Genomic DNA, 24,730 nt, shown 5'->3' with positions numbered 1-24,730 from the left:
GTAATATTTGCAAATATGATCTCCCACACCGTGGGCTTTCTTGTTGTTTTATTGATGGTTTCTTTTGCTGTAAAAAAGCTTTTTATTTTGAAGTAGTCCCATTTGTTTATTTTCTCTTTAGCTTCCATTGCCCTAGGGGCAGTATCAGTGAAGAAGTTATTTTGGCATACGTCTGAGATTTTGCTACCTGTGGATGCTTCTAGTATTTTTATGGTTTCCCGTCTGATGTTTAAGTCCTGTATCCATTTTGAGTTTATCCTTGTGAATGGTGTAAGTTGGTGATCTAGTTTCATTCTTTTGCATGTGTCTTTCCAATTTTCCCAACACCATTTATTGAAGAGACTGTCTTGACTCCATTGTATATTCGTACCTCCTTTGTCAAATATTAATTGAGCATAGTGATTTGGGTTGATATCTGGGTTCTCAATTCTATTCCATTGATCTATTTGTCTGTTCTTGTGCCAGTACCAGGCTGTTTTGAGAACAGTGGCTTTGTAGTATAGTTTGAAGTCTGGTATTGAGATCCCTCCTACTTTACTCTTCTTTCTCAGAATCGCTGTGGCTATTCGGGGTCTTTTATTGTTCCAAATGAACTTTTGGAGAGTTCTTTCTAGGTCAGTGAAATATGTCGTTGGTATTTTAATGGGGAGTGCATTGAACCTATAGATTGCTTTAGGAAGTATGGACATTTTGATGATGTTGATCCTACCAATCCATGAACATGGTATGTTCTTCCATCTCCTTACATCTTCCTCTATCTCTTTTTTCAGTGTCGTGTAGTTTTCCGCAAATAAGTCCTTTATTTCTTTAGTTAAATTTATTCCTAGGTATCTTAATTTTTTTGGTGCGATGGTGAATGGAATTGCTTTTTTAGCCTCTGTTTCTGTAGTTTCACTATTGGTGTATAGAAATGCCATGGATTTCTTGGCATTAATTTTATATCCTGCTACGTTGCCAAATTCATTTATTAAGTCAATTAGTTTTTTAATGGAGTCTTTTGGGTTTTTTATGTACAATATCATGTCATCTGCAAATAAGGATAACTTTACTTCTTCTTTTCCAATTTGGATGCCTTTTATTTCCTCCTCTTGTCTAATTGCAATGGCTAGTACTTCCAGAACTATGTCAAACAGGAGTGGCGAGAGTGGGCATCCCTGTCTTGTTCCTGTTCTTAGAGGGAATGGTTTTAGTTTTTGCCCATTGAGTATAATGTTGGCTGTGGGTTTATCATATATAGCTTTTATTATGTTGAGGTATGATCCTTGTACTCCCACTTTTTTAAGAGTTTTTAACAGGAAAGGGTGTTGGATTTTGTCAAATGCTTTTTCTGCGTCAATTGATATGACTATATGATTTTTATCTTTCAATTTGTTTATGTGATGTATCACGTTTATTGATTTGCGGATATTGTACCATCCTTGCATTCCTGGAATAAATCCTACTTGGTCATGGTGTATGATCTTTGTGATGTTCTTCTGGAGTCGATTTGCTAGAATTTTGTTGAGGATTTTGGCATCTATGTTCATGAGGGATATTGGCCTGTAATTTTCTTTCATTGAGTTGTCTTTATCTGGTTTTGGTATTAGGGTGATGTTGGCTTCATAGAAGGAGTTCGGAAGTGTTCCTTCCTCTTGGATTTTTTGGAATAGTCTGAGGAGGATAGGTTTTAGTTCTTCCTTGAATGTTTGGTAAAACTCTCCTGTGAAGCCATCTGGCCCTGGGCTTTTGTTTGCTGGAAGCTTTTTGATGACGGTTTCAATTTCTTCCCACGTCACTGGTCTATTGAGATTTTTAGATTCTTCCTGATTGAGTTTTGGCAGTTTGTATTTTTCTAGGAATATGTCCATTTCCTCCAGGTTGTTTAGTTTGTTGGAATAGAGTTGTTCGTAGTATTTTGTAACAATCTGTTGTATTTCGGTGGGGTCTGTTGTTATTTCACCTCTTTCATTTCTGATTTTGTTTATTTGGGTCCTCTCTCTTTGTTTCTTGGTTAGCCTGGCTAGAGGTCCATCAATCTTGTTTATCCTTTCGAAGAACCAGCTCTTGGTTTTGTTGATCTTATGTATTGTTTCTTTGGTCTCTATGTCATTTATCTGTGCTCTGATTTTTGTTATTTCCTTCCTTCTGCTTACACTGGGCTTTTCTTGTTGCTCTTTTTCTAACTCTTTGAGTTGTAGAGTTAGTTCATCTGTTACCATTTTTTCTAGTTTTTTGCAATAGGCTTGTAAGGATATGAACTTCCCTCTCAAAACTGCTTTTGCTGTGTCCCATAGATTTTGGATTGTTGTGTTTTCATTGTCATTTGTTGCCAGGATGTTTTTAATTTCTTCCTTGATTTCTCTGGTAACCCAGTCCTTGTTTAATAGCATGTTGTTTAGTCTCCATGTATTTGATTTCTTTGGATTATTTTTATTGTAATTAATTTCCAGTTTTATGCCACTATGGTCTGAGAAGATGCTTGATATGATTTCTATCTTCTTGAATTTGAATAGACTCTGCCTATGTCCCAAAATGTGGTCTATCTTTGAGAATGTCCCATGTGCACTTGAGAAGAATGTATATTCTGTGGCTTTGGGGTGGAATGTTCTAAAGATGTCAATTAATTCCATCTGGTCTAGTGAGTCGTTTAGGATTGATATTTCTTTGCTGCTTTTTTGTTTAGATGATTTGTCGAAGGGTGACAGTGGGGTATTAAAATCTCCTACTATGATTGTATTGCTATTAATCTCTCCCTTAATGTCCTCCAGCAGTTTTTTTATGTATTTGGGTGCTCCTGTATTGGGTGCATATATATTTACCAGGGTTATTTCTTCTTGTTGGATTGTACCCTTTAGTATTATGAAGTGACCTTCATTATCTCTTGTTATGTCCTTCACTCTGAGATCTAATTTGTCAGATATAAGTATTGCTACCCCAGCTTTTCTTTCCTTTCCATTTGCCTGGAAAACTTTTTTCCATCCCTTCACCCTCAGTCTGTGTGCATCTTTTTTTCTGAGGTGGGTTTCTTGTAGGCAACAGATGTAAGGGTCTTGTTTTCTTATCCAATCTGACACCCTATGTCTTTTGATTGGAGCATTTAATCCATTTACATTTAAGGTTATTATTGATAGGTACTCATTTGATGGCATTTTTATTCTATACCCATGTTCCTTCTTCAATTCCTATTTCTTTATTTTTACAGTAGACCCTTTAGCATTTCTTGCATTGCTGGTTTGGTGGAGATAAATTCCTTCAGTCTTTTTTTGTCTGTGAAGCTCCTGATTTCCCCTTCAATTTTGATTGATAGTCTTGCTGGGTACAGTATTCTTGGATTCAAACCCTTCCTTTGCATGACTTTGTATATTTCATCCCATTCCCTTCTGGCCTGATATGTTTCTGTTGAGAAATCAGTTGCTAGTCTGATGGGGGTTCCTTTGTAAGTAACTTTCTGTCTCTCTCTGGCTGCTTTTAAGATTCTTACTTTGTCGTTGTTGTTTGCCACTTTAATTATAATGTGCCTTGGCGTCTGTCTTCTGGGATTCATTTTGCTTGGGACTCTGCGAGCATCTTGGATTTGTGTGGGTTTTTTCTTCTCTATCTCAGGAAAGTTTTCTGTCATTATTTCTTGAAATACTTTTTCCACGTCTACCTCAGTTTCCTTTCCTTCTGGAACCCCTATTATTCGAATATTATTTTGTTTTGTAATGTCCCAAAGCTCCCGTAGGCTCTCCTCCTGCTTTTTAATCTTTTTTTCTAGAAGCTGCTCTAATTGGGTATTTTTTTCCATCTTGTCTTCTAGCTCACTGATGCGGTCTTCCGCTTCATCTAGTCTACTCTTGATGCTTTCTATTGAGTTCTTCATGGTAGCGATGTCATTTTTCATTTCTTCTTGGTTCTTCCTCAATTCCTGATGGTTCTTCCTCATTTCTTCTTGGTTATTGTCAAATTTCTCTTCCATTCTTTTTAGCCAACCAATAATCATTATTCTGAACTCTTGCTCTGGTAGGCTGCTTGCCTCTGGCTCGTTTACTTCCTTTTCTGGTGATGCCTGCTTTTCTTTCATTTGTGGGGTGTTTCTTTGTCTTCCCATGGTATCTCTTTTCAGGATGTCTGGTTATGTGGTGTTCTTTCTCTTGCGTTAATTTATAGGTGCAAAATACAACACTACCATGTACAACACGAGAGGCACTTAACAGGAATGTATTTACAATATTAATAACCTCTAATAAAGGTAACCCCTAGCGATAGGCAAATTAGGGTATAGGAGAGAAGGAAGGAAGGAAGGTAAAAATAAAATAAAGAAAAATTAAAAAAAAAAAAAGTCAAAGAAGAAATAAAGTAATGACAAAATGAAGTTAGAAAACAGGGAGAAAAAGAAGAGAGAGAGAGAAAGAGAGAGAGAGAGAGAGAGAGAGAGAGAGAGAGAGAGAGAGAAGAAGCAAACTAAAAAAATGGGAAACAAACTATATATATGTGGAGAAAATTGCCATAGATCAACCACTGAGCCCAGCCAATGCCGGTAACAATACTTGGAGATTAATACAAACTACAATACAATATCCACTATTATTAAGTAAGGTTATGATATACAGAAGTCAAAGAAACAAACAAAAACAGAGGATTTAAAAAAAATTACAAAGCAACAATAACAACACTGGAATAAGCATAACAATTTCACTGAAAAGCACCAATATTCACAATAATCAACCTTCACTCAAACAATGAGAAAAGGATAGAAAGTAGAACCGTTTTTTTTTTTGTGTTTTTTTTAACTAGTTAATATAGTGCAGAGAGTGATATTTATACACTTGTATCAGGGGTTGGAACTTAGATCTATGAGTATAGTGAGAGCTTTAGCAGGGGGTATACAGAAAGAATAGAGGAAAAACTAAAGCCGGAAAGGGATAGGATAAACTGGAGACTAAAAGGTTAAAGTTTAGTAAGAGAGTGATGGGGTAAAGGTCGAATTGAGATAGGGTTGAATGATGCTATAGTAGAGATTAAAATAGAATGAAGGTTACTCCCAATGTAAAATAAAGACGAAGTAAAATGGTACTGGGGAGGAAAAGAAAAAGAAAAAAAAATTGCAAAATAGCAGTAGTAATAGTGAAGATAGAGATTGAAAAATGTAATAATTGAAAAGGTAAAATCAAGTAAGGAAAAAAGAAAAAAAATCGTTTCTGAAGTAAAAGATGTAAAAAATGAAAATTAAATAAAAAATGTAAAAAATGAAAATAAAATAAAGAATAGTATAATTAGCATAAAATTGTCCAGTAGAGTTCAATCACTTCCTCTGTTATTGTATTTGGTATGCCTGGTTCTTGGATCAGAGAGTCTTGCAGTTCCCAGCTTTCCACTGCACCTCAGTTTTGTAAGGTAGTCCTTAATTTTAGGCAGGCTATATCTTAGTTATTTGTGTCCATTTATTTATTTTTGATTAATTAAAAGAAAAAGAAAAAGAAAAAAGAAAAAAAAAAAAAAAAAAAAAAAAAAAAAAAGGCAGTTTGTAGTTCAGCCCTTAGGTGTCAGTGTTACTGGTTTGACCTCCCAGACTTTGGTTGCTCTGGCCCTCTTTCTCTCTGGGGGCGGGCCCTCGCAGCTCTCCCGGGCTACAATATAGGCGGGGCCACGGCCGCTCTGGGGGCGGGGCCTCGCGGCGCTCCGGGCCGCGGTGCTCTGGGCCGCTCTGGGGCCGGGGCCTCACAGCGCTCCTGGTGGCGCGCTCAGGGCCGCTCTGGGGGCGGGGCCTCGCGGCGCTCCGGGCCGCGGTGCTCTGGGCCGCACTGGGGCCGGGCCTCGCGGCGCTCCTGGTGGCGCGCTCAGGGCCGCTCTGGGGGCGGGGCCTCGCTGGAGCAATGGCGCTATCGCAGCCTGAACTCTCAGCCTAGCCACGCAAACTCTGACCTTTCTGTGGGTGGTTGAAGAGCTTCCTTGAATCCACCCGCTTGCTCCGATCGGGGCGCCACAGGTGCTCGATGGACTCCTCGGCTGTGGGTTTTCCAGGCCTCAGAGAAGCTGCTCCCTTCCTGGTAGGGTGGCGCCGCCTTTGCGCTGAGCCCGGAGCTCCGGGAGAAGTCGGGAGTGCTGGCCGCTTGGTCAGGAAAAATTGTCCAGCGGACACTTCCTTACCTTCCTAGAGTGATCCGCTGCCCCTTAGCTGCTAATCAACATTCCCTGAGCGACTCAGATGTTGCTTCTATCTGTTTTGGGACCGGGGTCAGAACAAGTCCGTCTGTTCGGTCGCCATCTTCAAGCTCCGCCCCCGCTCACTCTTCTTTTTCAAATTGATTTGGCTACTTAATTATATTTAATCTCTCCTGAATGGATTAGGACAAAATAGTATCATGTTCCTAAAATGTTCTAGAGCACTATTAACTGTAATTTTAGTAGTTTGGGGAAGGGTTATTTTTACAATATTTTTTTCCTTTAGATTTTTCACGACCTTGTTTTCTCACTTAAGTAGGTAGGTAGTCACCACTTGCTTTATGCTTCAATTTGATCTCTTGTGTCCAAGCGAGTAGCGACTTTGATATCCTTCTGTGGTCTGGAAGGATGAGTTGGGGCATAAGCTATGAAGCATCACTCTTGTTCCTCCAAGTTACACCAGGTTGAGGGGTGAAACCAAGAGAGTGAGGATGATGGTGGCAATGGGGTCAAAATGATCCCTCAGCCCCACCCCCCAAAACAGGATGATCAGATCCAAGATACTCCTCTTCTTGCCCTGCCCCTGTGGATCACTGGGAGGCTGGTCAGGAAAGCAGAAGCCACTCCAAATATGAAGAGTAAGGAAAGGGTTAATACTGGGAGTGAAGGCTGCACAAGCAAAGGTCAGGGAGGTCACTGAAATGCAAAACCTCTCAAGTGGTGATTCTCAGGAGGATATGGCAAAGCTCAAGAAACACACCCTACAGCCTGTGCGGTCTCCCATGTGCCTTTCAGCAGCGGCCTTGAACAATGGCTCCTCCTCTTCCACCTTCCAATCTCATGCAATTGCCACTCCACTGTCAGGACCCAATCAGGATCCCACTGGCCAGAGCATGTAGAAATGGTGATATAAAGGCTCCTAGGGACTGGGAAAGCACTGGGCACTGACAAACTATACATGACACACTGTCTGTCTTGTTCAAGGGTGCAATCTCAACCAATACACAGTGACTGAATTAATGAAGGCAGAAGGGTCCCAGGTCAGGAACAGGACTGTTGGGGGAGTAGGGGATGGAAAATTCTTCCACAACCTCAGTCAGTGATGAGATGTGCCCCATCTCCTGACACGCTGCAGGTGCTGTGGCCTGCTGCTGACTTTAATTTGTTGTGGAAGCTTGACAACATTCACCTTCATGTAGAAATCTGGCCATGTTGGTCTGCTGTGTCAAACAACACTGTTGCGGCTCACCATCACCTTGGGAATGGAATCTGAACTCTTCATCGTGACTTCTAAGCCTCTGCATGATCTGGGCTCTTCCTAACTCTACAACTTACCTCATTCTACCCTCTACCACACTGTGGCCACATGGGCCTTTCGGTTCAACCAAACGTGGCAAGCACTTGCCCACCTGAGGGCCTCTGCCTATGATGCTGCGGTTCCACATCTAGACTGATGTTGGAGACACTCCATAAATATCTGCTGTTACTCAAATAAGTGATCATTTTGACCCCATTGCCACTGTCATCCTCACTCTCTTGATTTCACCTGGTGTAACGGAGACACAAGAGCAATGCTTCATAGCTTATCTCCCAACTCGTCCTTCCAGACTACACACTTCCTTCCAAAAGATCCCACAACCTGTGTGCATTTGAGCCAAAATTTTAACCCCGAGAGACCACAGGATGAGAGTGATTACGAAGCAAGAATGCTCAGGGAACCCTGAGAGCAGCACCCGCACCAGCACAGGCCCCGGAGCCCACCAGCAGGGCAGTGAGGAAGTGGGGTGGGGTGTGAGACACACCCAAAACACCATCTTTTAAGACTGAAAATGCCTGATCTTGTGGGCTCTTTCATGAACCCCCTTCTTGATGTTTGAAACACTTCAATGCATAAACATGTGTCATGGTGGGTTTGTGGGAAAGCCAGATGCACCAAAGACAGGCTGAAATGTCAAAGTCGTTGTTCTAGTCACCCACTGTTTCCTCTGAGTGTCTGGCAGATGTTGGTCAAGGCTGTGCAGCTGGATGCCTCGAGAGCTCCCCACCCTCAGGTCCCACAGCCATTGGCCGGCAGAAAGGGGGCAGCCAGCCTCGGCCTGGTAAGTGAAGAGCACTAGGCCGCACCTGTTTGTTATCTCACAAATGAGATACTTGCCCCGGAGCCTGGTTTGCAAACCAGCTGCAGCTGTCTCACCAGTCCAGAATCTCAACGCTAGAATGCTGTGGTCACCCTATCATGACTCTTCCTCACTGATGAGGACCTGAGCTCCACAGAAGTGAGAGGAATCCCCGAGGCCCACAGCGCTGTCTGGAAGAGTCAGGAAGAACACCAGTCCTGTCTCCTCCTACTGCCCCTCCCCACACACGTGAAACACCTGGACTTGCCCTGGCACACCCGCTGCCTCCCGGGGCAGGGGGGGACCCTGTCTGAGTCAGCCTCTGCTCTGCAGACACCTGGCCCAGGAGCACCGGACCCCACGGTGCATCCATCCTTGCACGCCTCACCTCACAGATGAAGGCGACTGCCCTGAAGAAAGGGGCGCTCTCCCGGGGCCTGCTTGGGCTCCATCCCTCAAGGCAGGGATTCCAGGGAGGGAGCAAAAGGCATGCAGTTTCCTTCCCTTGGCAGCTCTGAATTAACTCACCGCATGGCTCCACGTTTCCTCATCCCCGCACAGCAAATACTTCTCTACCCTCTACACCTGCACCTTGCCGCCCGCATGCGTGCGTGTGTGTGCGTGTGCGTGTGTGTGTGTGTGTGTGTGTGTGTGTGTGTGAGACCTTCTGCAAAGGCCCCGCTCACTCTCCCTGGGCTCTGGCTAACAAGGGCAGAGGAAGGGCCTGGAGAGGGTTGGAGCAAAGAATAAGGACCCAGTAAGTATGGTCCCTAAAGAGTCTGATCCCCCCACACACCTTCTGGTTCTATTTCAGCTTTTCAGCTCCCACTCCCCAGAGTGAGGCACAGGATGGGTGGGAAACTGCGGAAGCAGCAGGCGGCAGGAACCACTTCCTTTCACAGAGGTATTGGGGTTGACACTACGTGTCCAGGCTTCTCTGCTCAGAATCTCTTCTCCCACTTACAGATGCACATTTTCTACATTCTCCACTTTTCACATTCTCCTGCACCTCCTGGCGAGAGAGATGCCTGTGTTCACAGTCATGGGACTGAGAACTGTTATCAATCTTAACACAAGGTCTTCTGTTCATTCATTCATTCATTCATTCGCTCTGCACGTACCATGTGACCCGGGTCAGGCATGGATGCTGCCTTGGCTCTAGGCACAGTGTGGTCATCCAGTGTAAACCACTCACTGTCCAGGAAGTCTGAGATAAAAGACCTTCCCCAACTCCACTGAGCACAGCATATCACTGCCTTCTTTTCTTTAAAATGTAAGCCTAGCCAAAAACGGTTTGGCTCAGTGGATAGAGCGTCGGTCTGCGGACTGGAGGGTCCCAGGTTCGATTCCGGTCAAGGGCATGTACCTTGGTTGCGGGCACATCCCAGTGGGGGGCGTGCAGGAGGCAGCTGGTAGATGTTTCTAGCTCTCTGTCCCTCTCCCTTCCTCTTTGTAAAAAATCAATAAAATATATATTTTTTAAAAAGTAAGCCTATTTGAGTTTCTGACACTTGAAATGCACACAAACACTGGACACTTAACGGGAGCAGTTTCAGTGAAAGGGCAGGGGCCAATGTTTTGTTCCTGGCCTGATGCCCGCCAGCCCCTAAGAAGAGGAAAGGTCAACCCCACCACATGGGGTGCCGGCTCTAACGAGGGTGCCAGTGGCAGAGCCCAGCTCACCCAGAGAAAAAGAGCCCATCCTGAGCTGCATCTCCTCCCTCCACCCACCCAATCTCCCAGTGAGACTCAATTTGAGCATGAAACTGCTTTCGATGAGGTTTCGCCTCCTCTGACTCCCACAATGCTTTCCAGGTCCCCAGAAGGCAATTTTTAACGTAGATGCACCCAAAGAGGCCTGAATTGGGGTTCATCATCAGCCGTGTTTCCTCCATTCATCATAGACATCCGATCTCAAGTCCTTCCTCATCTCTGTGACCGCTGTCCCTGCCTGTGTGGACACTGGCCCTTTAACAAAGGGGCAGCATTCATGACTGACTGCTGCTCCTAGCGTCTCAATAGCCGCCTTGATTTCTGACAGCCTTTCCTGGCTGACTCCCTGTGGACTGCCAGTCTCTCCTCCCCACGTGGAGCTGGAGAAAGGGGCACACTGCTGGCTAAGGAGCCCCACAAAGCCAGGAGCTACTCGGTCCTCCTGCCGCCGACCTCCTGAGCACCAGGCGCCATATACCCCTATGGGGATCCAAGGGAACATGGAGACAACCGTCTTTCAGGCACTTCCACAGGCACCTATCAGAGGGTCTTGTTTGTAGCCCTCAGATTACATGAGGACTATTAAGGTTATGGGCAGTCAGAAGACATCACACCTCTCTGAAGCGCATGCCCTGTTGGGGGCTCCGCCAGCCCGACCTGATCTATTTGAAATGTGTTCGGAAGGCCTCACAACCCCCTGCCCAGTGCAGCGCATCGGGGACCAGGAGTGGGCAAGGGCAGGGTCTGCCCTGGATCCCTCAGCTCCTGTGTGCTGAGCTCAGCGCCGCCCACCTTAGGGGACTACAGTGAGCTGGTCAGTCCTCGAACTCAGGTGGCCCAGAGCGCACACCGCGCTGAAGCAGAGAAGGCCCCGGGGAACAGGAACTGCGTTACTAGCGTGATAACCGCTCTGGATGCATGCACGTTAGTAGTGGGTTGGAAAGGAAAGGAGTCCTGTTTGGACTGAGGGTGGAGCTGGGAGAGAAGGAAACATTTCAGGGAGGAGGATGAACCTGAGATGGGGCTTGAAGAATGAGGCCCACTTGTTTATTTTAGTGTCTAAGAAAGAAAGAAAGGAAAAAAAAAAAAAAAAAAAAAAAAGATCAAGCAAGTAACCAGTTCAAGAGAAACTCAGTCTGAGAAGTGACCAGATTCCTCGTTGCTCATGTGATCAGAGCCTTCCTGCCAGCCCGGCGCATCCTGTCCACTGGGCAGCGAGGTTAGTTACCCTCCCGCACCAGCCCTGCTCTTCCGAGGGAAAGCACACACGTGGTGCCCGTAGAGGGCTGTCCCCCTCAGCCACCCTATGGGGCACAAGCACCCCGGGCAGCCGCCTGCCGCCCTGCCAGTGGCTGCTGCTCTCTTGCGGGTTTAGCCTGGGCACTTTCTTTTGGGTTGGCTCTGACCCAGCCCGAAAGTCAGGGTTTCCAGAGATGAGACAGATCAGAGGCTGCTCTGCCCACAGCCCTCTGTGGTCTGGGCTGGAGCCGGGCGTTCCAGAGCACAATGGAACATGTGGGTGCTCCACCGCTGAGCAGCTGTGATTCAGCCCGCCTCTTGTTCCATGGTCTGTGACACACGGGGAGAGATTGCCCAGATGTGGGCCTTCGAGAAAACCTGCAGGCACCCTCGCTGGGGTTCTCAGAGCGTTAGACAAAGGAGGCTTTAAGCACTGGAAACTCGGGTGGCAGGAGGCAGAGAAACCGCAGCGCACAGCCAGAGGAGCTGCTGGGAGGGCTGTGCCAGGGAGAAATCCTCCTGTCTGACGGCTGTGCCCTCCATCCACAGGGTCTTCTCTGGAACTGTCTGTCCTTCCGCTGTCTGTCCTTCCGCACGTCACCTGCCTGCTCCATCTGCATGAGTTTGCAACCTCTAGCTTGGCTTCAGAATGCCTGGCTTAAAAATCTCACCATGGTTACATTTACACAATGGAATACTGCTCAGCCATAAAAAAAGAAGAAAATCTTACTTTTAGCAACAGCATAGATGGACCTGGAGAGCATTATGCTAAGTAAAATAAGCCAATTAGAGAAAGACAAATACCGTATGCTCTCACTCGCATGTGGAATCTAATGAACAAAATAAACTAACAAAGTAGAGACAGACTCATGGATATAGACAATCTGACAGCTGTCAGATGGGAGGGGTTTGGGAGAGTGGGTGAGAAGGCTAAAGCATTTAAGAAAATAAAGAACTATGGACACAGACAACAAACAGTATGGTGACTGCCAGAGGAAAGGGTTGTGGGAGGGGGAGTAGAAAAGGGAAAGAGGGGGGGTAGTGATGAAAAACTTGACTTGAGTGGTAAACATAATATACAGATGATGTATTGTAGAATCTGAAACCTGTATAATTTTATTTACCAATGTCACTCCAATAAATCCAATAAAATAAAATTAAAAAATCCTACCATGATAGTATTGGGACCCCGGGCTGCTCCAAGATATCCCACAATGGCATTCGGGTTATTTTGCACTAAAATCACCTGAAAAGCAGCAGCAGTGGGAAGAGCTGACTGCTCTGTGCCCCTTAAAGCAGGAAATAAACCTCTGTGACAGATGCCCTCCCCCTCCTGAAGGACTAAGAGACAGCCTATCACAAGATATAAAACCCAGGGTCCTTGGGCAGAGGTTCCCATTCTATCCCACATTCACTCCCTCCCCCGCCCCCAGACACCTGCCTGGAACACAATCTGAGGGCCTCTAGGAAGACAAGAAATGAATTCCACATGTCCTCAGTCTCAAGTTATTAAAGTAGAAGTTCCCCAGGTAGCTTACCTCCTGAATGTGAATGTATTTTGTGAGTGAGGGAGAGTCATTATTTACCTGCCATAAATGCCTATGAGGATTGATCTTGTCCTTGACTCAGCCTCTGACCCAGTCTCCCTGGTCATTTATGTCTCTAGTTTTCTTGCAGCCCCTTTACTATAAAAAACAAAACAAAAAACAAACAAACAAAAAACAACAACAACAAAATACTAGGTTTTTCTCTTATACTTTTATTTTGGACATTTCTTCTATGTCCTCTACGGAGAAAGGCAATGAAGATAAGAAAGTGACTCATGTTGCCCTCTGAGAGATTAAAAAATTCCTATGGTGTTCATAGGTTTTAGAAACAGAAGTTAATTCAGTTGATTAGCCCAAAATAACCCATAAAGTTCTACAATCACAGCCAATCCCAGCTAACCACCATCTCAAACACAAGCTATAGTCTCAACAGGGACTAGATTACAGATTTGGGGAAAATTAGTTCAGCTCCTTACCAGTGGTAGTTTGCATCTATAATTCTTCTTACAGGAGTATGGAATATTAGCAATGAATGTTCCTCAGTGGTAATCTTGAGGATAAGAAACCATTTCCTTTGGCCGTGGCCATGTAGCTCATTTGGTGAGAGCATCATCCCAATATGCCAAAGTCGCAGGTTTGATCCCCAGTCAAGGTACATACAAGCAGCAATAAATGAATGCATAAGCAAGTAAACAACAAATCAGTATCTCTCTGTCAAATCAACTTAAAAATAATTTCTCAGATTTCACATATAGATTGTCTTTAAGTATGGTAACTGTGATAGAATGAGAATTCAATGCACAGCCTCTATTCAGCAGATTGACCTTTTTTTCATAAATAACAGTATGAATCAATTTATAGTCAGCACAGGATTGACTGAAGGTGATCTGGTCGGCACCAGGCTCAGACTCTCATTCCTGGTAACTTATAAGGAGCTCACTAATGTTTGCATTCCAATAGCCAGCAGAGATGGCTCTAAACTGACCTAGGCTACAGTGAAAAATAAACACTCTGAAATGCCCAGTTTTACTTAATTGATGGAACTATAATAGGCAAGCAGCAATGGGCCAAGAGCTAGCCTGGGACAGGTCTCAGGGCCCTGCTATAAATAGGCCCTGCAGGCATTTCTGAGTGACTTGATGTGCTAGATTGCTCTGAGACAAGACACACAACTGACCAGGGCTCAAGTTCAAATGGGGCTCTTGTGATAGATACATGTGCAGGGTTTCTTGGGGTTGTGGGGGGAGATCAGAGACTCTTGAGGCGGGGGGAGAGCCACAGTTTCCGTTCTCTGCTGTGTTGCTTATTTTTTACTTAGAATCTCTTTGATGTGATATTCTTTAGCATCTCCTACTCCCTCAAATCAATCTTCTTTTTCATGTGGGGATTTTGAGTCATTTTTGACTTCCTCTTTCAAAGTTCCATAAACCCCAATAAATAAGAATTCTGATTGTCTGCTCCTGGGCAGAGCAGACTTTTCTTCACCACTGATGCAAAAGCTGTTCATTTCTCTTCATTGTTGCCTGGTTCTTAGAATTGCCCTGCGTGGACTTCCCCAAAGGTCAAGGGTGTGGCAGCCCCTGCCTGGTCAATTGTGCTCATGAAATATTTTTACTTTACCTCACTGAACCAAAATATTCTTTTGGAAGTACTCATACACTTTCATCTAATAAACATGCTGCAGGCATTCTTTCAATACCCATTAAAGAGAGCATCTCCCAGAAAATAGCTGGACAATACACAGGTGGACATAAAGCTGATGATATACTGCAGAGGCAAATCCCCTACAATTCATGCAGGGAAGAGCAAAGACAGGAAAACTCTACTAGAAGTGCATAATGGAATCAAAAGTCATGGACTCCATTGGTTCAGAGTAATCAACTAAATTAGGCAACATGATATGGAAAGATACTAGTTTAGAGGAAAAAACTGGGTATAAGATTATTGGGAAAAGAAGACAAGCCCAAGAGCTAAGCCAATGTCAGGAAGCTCAGTTGGTTGGAGTATCCATACACCAAAAGGTTGCAGGTTCGATTCCCATTCTCTCTTCTTTTCCTGGAAACTTAGGAGGGGAGTAGTGGTAGAGAGCAGAGAACTGTTTTTCTGTATAAGCTTTATAAAATGAATTCCTGCCTTAACCGGTTTGGCTCAGTAGATAGAGTATCGGCCTGCAGACAGAAGGGTCCTACATTCAATTACAGTCAAGGGCATGTACCTTGGTTACAGGCACATCCCCAGTAGGATCAATGTTTCTCTCATTGATGTTTCTAACTCTCTATCCCTCTCCTTTCCTCTCTGTAAAAAAATCAATAAAAAATATTTAAAAATATAAAATTCCTCAAATTATATGTTTTTATTAAAAAAAAAACAAACCCTCAACTAAAAGATGTTTTGCTTTGTGTCTTTGCTCTTCAAACCCTCAATTTCTTCTTACTGTATACTGTTTTAATGCTTTACTTAACATGAGAAGTAGACTGAGGTGGACTAGCAAGGAACTGCCATATACAGGGGTGGGCAAAGTGGGTTTACAGTTGTTGTTAATGTCAAAAAACGTATGAAAAATAATATAATACTTAATAATATGAGAATAAGTTATGTTCCATGTACTCACAACTATAAACCTACTTTTTGCCCGCCTCTGTTCATATATACATAGCTTTGCTTCTTAGCAGGCACAATCTACTAACAGGAATTTTCACATTTTTCTCCTTATTTAGGTATAATCTCAGAGTGGAAAAATAAAACCAAAATTATAAAATGCTTTGCTCTAATTACATGTGGAAAAATTAAATTAGTTGTAAAGATAGCCCCGAACAGGAGAAAAGCATATACATATATTCTATCTACTAAATAAAAATTCAGCACCTTCTTTTAGGGTTTGAAAGGATGAAATTGTGACTGTATGACAGTAAAATGTTCATGGGACAGTTCAACTTGCAGTTGGCGGAAATGTGACCCATTATGGAACAGAATGCTGCTGAACTTGGTTTCTGAAGTGGCAAAAACAAATCTATGTTCAGAGTAACAAATTTGTACATTTTCCTTCAAAGAACAGAGGAGGCAGCAATTAATAAAGACAAGTGTTCAGATTTATTTGGAAATTCACAGTTTCTAACGGCACTACAGCTCCGTGGTTACACTGAGCGTCGCCCTGCACAGGGCAGGTGCTGCAGTGCTCGGCTTCGCTCTGCCTCTGCTTCCCCCGAACCTCGCTCTTCAGTGGGTTTCTGTGCAATCAGACCCTCTCGCTCTGAATGGCTAATTGTACAGACTGAGAAAAAAACGTCAATCACCTAAAACACAGTTAACCTAAAGCAGCAACTTAAACAAAAAGGCTTTAAATAAGTCACATTACAAACAATACCCAGAAAGGTATTAGACAAATTTAAACAGTTACTACAAAAAGTGCTCAATAAGTTATAACTTAAGTCTGACCACACAAAATGGTCAACTCTCTCCCTTTCAAAAAGAAACTTTCCACTTTCACTCATTACTGTACAAATACATACAAATACAGTTTCTGCCAATTAAAGAAATATAAGGACAAAATGAAGACAGACACATGGACAGCACACATGCACAACTCTGCACATTTGTAGCCAATACAAAGCCAACACCGAGGACTAGCAATCCCTGTGACTTGACCAATTTGACAGGCTCGACAAACTCACTGGCTAGTTCTGTGCACATCCCTGGGCAGGGTCTGTGTCACCCGGGTCTTGGACTCACGGAGAAACGCTCACATTTTCTATTTGTACTAAGGAATGTCTGCAGGACTGGTGCTTACTGTGAATGTTTAAAATGTAATGTAGCTACAGAAAGCCTTTACCAGTGGTTACATACGTTTAAAAGGTAAATTTATAAAAAATTTATTTGCAAATACCAGTCATTTGTAAGAAAAGATCTTGTAGTTTGTTTTCTTCATTGAGTTAATAACTAATGAAAACGAGTGTGAATAAATTAAATGAAAACAACATTTAACAGTATCACCATTTACCTAAAAATAGACTTAAAAATTCCAGCGAGTGCTTGTTTCAGGTGAGTTTGCTAAACAGAGGTCTACCTGGCAAGTCTGCAGGCTCTTCACACCGTCTGACCCACGTACTGAGCTCCAGGAGCTGATCACTTTAAACCCTTGTAGTGTTTGCAGCTTCAAAAAAACTAACAAAGTTATCAAAGAAATCAAATGACAGGAAAAGTCCCTCTCCTCTTCCAGTGCATTATAAATAGACAAAAGGCACATAAATATGGAAGGTGCAAGAAATAGGAACAAAGCTACAGGAAGAGGTTCAGGCTTCCATTCCTACCCTACCCAGGGAACTGGGCTTCCAAACTACCAGTAATTAATCTGTGAAAAAACATCTTTAGAAAATTTCCACCACTGTCCTTGTGGGAAGTCATCAGCCTTGCAGAACTACAGCTCATTGACCAAGACTGACAGCCACAATCCCACCGACTTTTAAAAGGCAGAAACCATAATTTCTGAATACTTTTCCCATTATGATTTTCTCCCTCCCCTCAACCCTTCAAATACCACAGAATGTTCTTCAAAGAACAACAGAAAGTCTCCAGTATGAAAAGTTCGATTATTCTAGATGTGTCCCGAGACTGCTGTCACACCAAACGTCCCCACGGTGAGCTCTTTGTTTCCTTTGATGATGTCATGCAGGCTCGGCAATGACCCTGACTTAGTCTGTATCAGAGCCTTTATCAACTTCCCTTGGTCTTGGACTTTAGAGCGCCTTCGTTTTAAAGCCCTCTTCTCAGTTTTTGTCTTTTGAGACTGTCCATTGCACAGACTCGTGCAAGCTGAAATGCCACAAAAATAAGACTCTTCTGACTGTGACGAAGTTTCCGAGCTCCCTTCCGAGGGAGGACCCTTGTAAGAAGAGTGATACACTTCTCCCACGTGAGAAAAGTCTCTCTGGTTCGTGAAGGGCTTCCTTCCTTTAATGTCTCCGTTGGCTATAGGGTGCGATGGGTCTGCCGGCTTTATGGTCTCAATTTTTTCTGTTTTGTACTTGCAGCGTTTCTTCTACAACACAAGTAAAAGAAGGGGTAGGAATTAGACCTCCAATAGTTAGCTAGCTCATCAAACATCCAGAGAACTGAGCTAGTGGAAGAGAAGCGCCATCTCCTGGTGAAAGTAACAATGGTCTATTTTGTAAATACCTTCATTGCCTTCCTAAATGCCACTCAGTAAAAGCTCTCACTGCTATCTCTGAATACAGATATGGGGATGCCAACTCACATCTGAATACCTACGGTGCACCAGATATTTTACTAGCTGCTTTCATGTATATCTTACTTACCAACCCTGATCGGTGAGGATTGTATCCCTGGTTTTGGGTCCCTAACAACTTAGAACATAGTAAGTAGCCAAGTTGTGATTGTATCCCAGGCTATTTGACTCGAAAGCCCACATTCTTTCACCTACAATCACCTCTAATCAAGATGAGCACAATTTACTTGGAGAGGCAAAATGGAAAAAGCCCAAGCTTCAGAAACAAAAAAACCTAAGTTTATTCTGAGATTTGCCACCTATTGGTCACATAAAGACAAAACCGCTTATAAAATGAGGTTGTACCCTAGCCAGGTGGCTCAGCTGATTGTAGTGTTATCCTGTACACCAAAATGTTGCAGGTTTGATTCCCAGTCAGGCAATTACCTACGTAGGTTACAGGTTCCATTCTCAGTCAGGGCTCATATGTGAGGCAACTGACCAATGTTTCTCTCTCACATCAATGTTCTTTCTCTCTGCCCCTTTCTCTCTCTCTAGAGTCAATTAAAAAAAAAAAAAAAAAAAAAAAAAAAAAGTATCTTCGGGTAAGGATTAAAAAAAATAATAAATAACATTAAAAACGACGCTGTTTGAGGATTACAGGACAGTGCACACTCTGTGCCTGACACGCACTGGCCCTCCATCCATGATTATCAGCTAGGGATCAGCAAGCTTTCACACATACTGATTTTAGGCTTTTAAGTCACACATTTGTCTCTGGAATGTTCTTTTTTATTTTACAACCCTTTAAAAACCGCTCCAGGTTCATACAAAATATGCCACAGGCCAGAAATGTAGTCAGATAGTAGTCAGCTAACACTTGTAAACAATGATTTATATCATTACCATGATTGGAAAGAAAGAGTAATTTAAGTACCACTTAAAGGTTATATTAAACCTTTCAAACCTATTTCTTCATCTACTACCACATAGTCAAACAAGACATTTAAAAAGAAACAAAATATTACCTTTTTCTCTGGAGAGAACTTGAGGGGTTCTACAATGTACAAAGCATTTGGGTCTACTATAAATAAGAAAAAAATAAAAGTAGATGTAAAGCAGGTTAGGTTTTAATTAAACACAATAAAATATTATACTACCCCTTAGGGATTTTTCCTAAAAGAAACTTAACCATATATTTATGCATTTTAAATTAGTAAATTAAGAGCAGCAAGGCAGGAGCAAGGTGGGAGATGGTTCCATTCTTATCTTATGCTTGGTGCCCTTCCCTCAGTCTTTACCAGCTAACTATCAGCCAACAGGTAGGCCCAGTCCTCCCCTCTTACCTGTGAGAAAATAACATCACCACCAATACGATAATACCAAACCTACAGGTCATCTTTTTCCGTAAAAGACTAATCTCTACACTGTACCACAAATGTGGGTCAACACTGTGCAACAAGCAGCTATGGCCTTGTATGAAAGTCAGAGGAACACACACACAAAACCAGATCTATGACTTTTTTCTAATTGTTTATTACTATGATTTACTATAATAAAAACTATGAACTCCAAAACCTAAAATCAGCTTCAACATGCAATATAAATGACCAAAGGGTAATGAGTGATCACTCTGGCATGGTGAGTAAATTAGAAACATTAGTTTTAGGTTTCTAAAATTTCATTACTTCAAGCACATTCAAGACAGCCCTATGCCACCCACATGGACACGATAAACATATATACACAAGAGGGGCTATGAGACTTCAGTCCCTTTTAGACAATTAAAAGTAAAGGATCTGTGATATGACAGAGGCAGAAGTTTGTAAGGAGAAAATTTACTATGAAACTTCAGATGCTAGAAATTTATTAACATGATTCAACCATTATATTTTTATATTATGTCCTAGAAATTTATTGAGAAAGTCATCAAATATATAAAAATATCTAACCATTCCTTAAACAGTCATTTCTATCAATTTACTATTCTCACTCAAATTGTTTTTTCAAAAAACATTATGTCTATGCCCTAACTGGTTTGGCTCAGTGGATAGAGCATCGGCCTGCGGACTGAAACAAAAAACACTATGTCTACCTTTGTAGTGGGTATTAAATATTATTCAGAACAATCTCTCCAATGAAAGCAACTAAATATGATGGATTTTTTTAATCACTAAAAGCATTTAAAAGCTGCCAAGATAAGTGAGCAATCTCTAGACCAAAACTGAAGGAAAAGTAGGAATCCAAAAAGTCAAGAGGATCACAAAAGCCATTTTTGTCCAGAGAGCATATACCAATGCAAGAATATGTGGACCTGAGTTTTGGTGGCAACATAAGGGAATACATCAAAAATCAAGCCCCAGGGTCCACTCAAAGCAGCAGTTTGTAACATCCCCTCTGTCTCCCCAACGGTAAGCTGGGACTCCAAATGACTAGACCCTCGGGGAAAGAATGAACCCATAGAGTGACTGTCCAAATCACCATCACCTGGTGGTCCAATAAGCCTTAAGCCATGAATGTCAAGTTTTCCTGAACGTCAAGCAAACACAAATTCTCCTACATATTAGCACTCAAATTGTCTCTATAAATAACTTTTTAAAAAGGATTAGCATACAGATAATCTACCATGCACACAAACTTAAAAGCACCTGAGCAAGAGTCTGCAAAGACAACTAATGAATAGATATTTAAATTTTTAAGATATTAGAATGATCAAATATAGACTATAAATATTTATACCTACTATATATATTAAAATAAAAAACCAAGCTTGAAAATATCTTCAAGAAACAAAACAAAAAAGACCTGGATGTTTAAAAAATACTAAAAAATTGCCGAAACCGGTTTGGCTCAATGGATAGAGCATCGGCCTGGGGACTGAAGGGTCCTGGGTTCGATTCCAGTCAAGGGCATGTATCTTGGTTGTGGGCATATCCCCAGTAGGGGGTGTGCAAGAGGCAGCTGATCGATGACTCTCTCTCATCGATGTTTCTAACTCTATCTCTCTTCCTTCCTCTCTGTACAAAATCAATAAAATATATTAATAAATAAATAAATAAATAATACTAAAAAAATAAAAACTCTTAGAAATGGGAAATAATGACATTTAAAAGTCAATGGATGAATTTAATAGTGGACTATAAACAGCTATGGTCTGGAAAACAGATCATACGAAATCATCCAAAACATAGCACAAAAAAAGCAAAAAGATGGAAGATAAGAGGAGTTGAGGAGACAAAGGAGATACAGAGAGAAGAACTAACACATTTAATTAAATGGAGATTCTAAAATAAGGAAGAGGTAGTATTGAGGGAGAGGAGAAAGCCAACAATTTCCCAGTTTGTAAAAAGATATCAATTCAGAGATTCAAAAAGCCCAACAAATTTAAACAGGAATTTAAAAAAGACATGCCTGTATTCACAGAAAATCCAAAATAACCTGGCATAAAGATAGACAAATAGACCAAAGCAGTTTTTTAAAAGCCCAGAAATAAACCCTCACACATATGGTCAAATAATCTTCAATAAAGGTGCCAAGGCCATTCACCAGGGAAAGGAAAGTCTCTTCAACAAATGCTGCTGGGGGAACTGAGTATCTTGTATGCAAAAACTGAAATTGGACCCTTACCTCACAACTTCACACCATATTAACTCAAAATGGATAAAGACCTAAACATATGACCTAAAACTATGACATTTCTAAAAGAAAATGACACTGGACTTGGCAATAATTTAATGTTTTTATTGCCTTTTTTAAAGACAATTTAGAAGTGAGAAGGAGAGAAACATTAATTGGCTGCCTCCTGCAGTGACCTTTCGGTACATAGGATGACACTCAACCAACTGAGCCACAATGGCAAGGGAGACAATGATTTCTTGAATATATGACATCTAAAGTATAGACAGCAAAACCTAAAGTAGACAAATGGGACTATGCCATCGTAAACACTCTTGTCTATCAGAACACAATCAAAAGTCAACTTATGCATGGCTAGCATGACTCAGTGGTTGCGTATCGACCTATGAACCAGGAGGCTATAGTTCGATTCCCGTCAGGGCACATGCTTGGGTTGAAGGCTTGATCCCACTGTGGGATGTGCAGGAGGCAATAAATGATTCTCTCTTATCATAGATGTTTCTATCTCTCTCACCCTATCCCTTCTTCTCTGCAATCAATAAAAATATATTTTTAAAAAGTCAGCCTAAGGCCCTGGCCAGGTGGCCGTTAGTTGGACGTTGTCCTTCACATGACAGGTTTGGTTCCCAGTCAGGGCACATACCTAGGTTGTGGGTTCAATTTCTAGTGGGGGCATGGATAGCAGAGGCCTTTGATCAATGTTTCTCTCTTACATTGATGTTTCTCTCTCCCTTTCTTCTCTTTCTAAAAAAAAAAAAAAATCAATAAAGAAATATCCTCAGGTGAGGAATTAAAAAATAAATAAAAAAGGCAGCCTTAGAAATGTATTTGCAAATCATATATCTGATAAAGGGTTAATATCCAGAATATATAAAGATCTCCTACAATTAAACAAAAAAACCAAATAGCCCAATTTAAAAATGGGAAAAGGGTTTGAATATGATTTATAAAATAGTCAACAAGCACATGAAAAGATGCTCACCATTAACCATCATCAGAAAAATGGAAATCTAAACCACAGTGAGTTATACTACCTCAGACCCATTAGGACAGTTACTATAAAAAACAACAACAACAACAACACGGAAAACAACAAGTTGATGAGGATATGAAGAAAACTAAAACCACTATACAATGGTGGTAGGACAGTAAAATAGAAAACAATACAAAGAGTCCTCAAAAAGTAGAACTACCATATGATCCAGCAATCCCACAACTGGGTATATGTCCATAAGAATTGAAAGCAAGGTCTTGAAGAGATCTTTGCACACTCAAGTCCATACTGACAACATTCACAATAGCCAAGGAGTGGAAACAACCCAAATATCTAACAACAGATGAATAAATAATATGTAGCATATACGTATAATGGAAATATTATTCAGTCTTGCTGGGACCAGTTTGGCTCAGTGGATAGAGTGTCGGCCTGCAGACTGAAAGGTCCCGGGTTTGATTCCGGGCACATCCCCGGTGGAGGGCGTGCAAGAGGCAGCTGATCGATGATTCTCTCCCATCGATATTTCTAACTCTCTATCCCTCTCTCTTCCTCTCTGTGAAAAATCAATAAAATAAAATAAAAAATAAAAAAAGAAATATTATTCAGTCTTAAAAATGAAGGAAATTCTGTCACATGCTATACAGGGGTCTTCAAACTACGGCCTGCGGGCCGCATGTGGCCCGCAGAGGAGTCTGATCCGGCCCGCCAGGTTTTTTGGGCAGTGAGCGCAGCCGAGGTGTTACAGTAGGAATTAGTAGTTCATATAGTCCAGCCCTCCAGCTCTCTGAGGGACCGTGATCTGGCCCCCACTTTAAAAAGTTTGAGGATCCCTGTGCTATGACATGAATGCACCTTGAGGACATTGTGCTAAGTGAAATAAGCCAGTCACAGAAAGGCAACTACTACATGATCCCACATACATGAGGTATCTAAAGTAGTTAAGTTCAAGAAAAACAGAAAACACAGTTGTGATTACCAGGGGCTGGGTGAAGGGGAGAAAAGGGAGCTGTGTAATGTATGTAGAGTTTTAGATTTACAAAATAAAAAAGTTCTGGACATATCAGCCAAAAGAAGAAAAAAAGATATAAAAACAGGAGGAAGGAGGAAGGAGGAAGAAAGTTACTATTCCTAAGTAAACATACATGTAATGGGTTAAATCTGTAAACCTTTGTGGTAATAGCAAACCAATAAAGTTCAGGAATGATTACTTGAATAATATAATCAATTGAAATAGGCTGCTTAATTACTAAATCCTAAAGAAAGAGAGAAGCCAATGATTAAGAAAGCACTGCTAATTGAAATATAGCATTAGTTTGGTTACTTTAGTATTGCTATAAGGATAACTCTCTTAATAAGCACTAATTAAACCACTACTTACAAAAAGTACTAACAAAGAAAAACAGCCACTCAGTACACATCTATTCATTGAAATTTAAGTATTCATTGAGTATTAGCCAATGAAAATAAAACGCTATTATAGACTCTGAGCTTTAGAAAAGAGAAAGACCAGATTTTTTTCAGAATTGCCTCATAGTTCTGAACTAGAGGCAAAAGGAGTCCTACCTGTACAGGAAGAGGAAGCAGATAAGCACAGGATGCTATGGAAGCACATTCAGGTTTTCCATATCTGATGAACTGTCTCAAACATCCCTTTCTAAAAAGAAATACTTCTAAACAGGAGCAAGTGCAAACAAAGCTACCAATGGCTCATTAAACTCAGCCCCTCCCACCCTCTGGGCTTTCAGGAACAGATACACATATAAACTGTGAAAATGACAGGTGGCTTTGACTGTACCCATTATTTGTTGCAGATGGTTTCCAACACAACACTGATGTTATACTTATCCCATAAGTAAGCTAGATTCATGTCTGTACATATATATGTACAAATTATATATTCATAAACACCTACCTTCTTTGCCAGTTAACTGTAGAGACTTGGATCTGATGAGTGGAAATGAAGTTCTCCTTTTCAAATTCATATCATCATAGGAAGAAAAACACCTAACACATTGAGAAAAACCAACAGAGAACACAATGAGTACATGACATGTAACTTATGCTGTAGTTGAGGCTAGATGGAAGCTATTGAGAGCTGTACATACCACATAAGAATAATCCCTAAGGTAACACTCCA

At 41.8% G+C, this 24,730-nt stretch overlaps 1 protein-coding gene across 7 annotated transcripts in view; it reads right to left on the bottom strand.

Moving 5' to 3' along the window:
- Positions 1 to 15,806: 15,806 nt before the first annotated feature.
- SUCO (SUN domain containing ossification factor) overlaps positions 15,807 to 24,730 on the bottom strand; it is a 52,353-nt gene continuing 43,429 nt past the window's right edge. For 5 of the 7 annotated variants that reach the window (XM_084865450.1, XM_084865447.1, XM_084865452.1 and 2 more), the window contains 3 exons: positions 24,506 to 24,597; positions 18,989 to 19,044; positions 15,807 to 17,774 (listed from right to left, as the gene is read on the bottom strand). In XM_084865450.1, the coding sequence (XP_084721576.1) occupies positions 17,331 to 17,774; positions 18,989 to 19,044; positions 24,506 to 24,597 (592 nt within the window). In that variant the 3' untranslated portion in view covers positions 15,807 to 17,330. Of the gene's footprint in view, positions 17,775 to 18,988; positions 19,045 to 24,156; positions 24,248 to 24,505; positions 24,598 to 24,730 lie in introns of all 7 variants that reach the window. The other 2 variants (XR_014793297.1, XM_084865448.1) reach the window with 2 other exon arrangements.

This window comes from Pipistrellus hanaki (assembly GCF_964339955.1).
Source record: "Pipistrellus hanaki genome assembly, chromosome: 18".
In the NCBI taxonomy this organism is placed as follows: Eukaryota; Metazoa; Chordata; class Mammalia; order Chiroptera; family Vespertilionidae; genus Pipistrellus; species Pipistrellus hanaki.
This window is presented reverse-complemented; position numbering and strand designations above follow the sequence as displayed.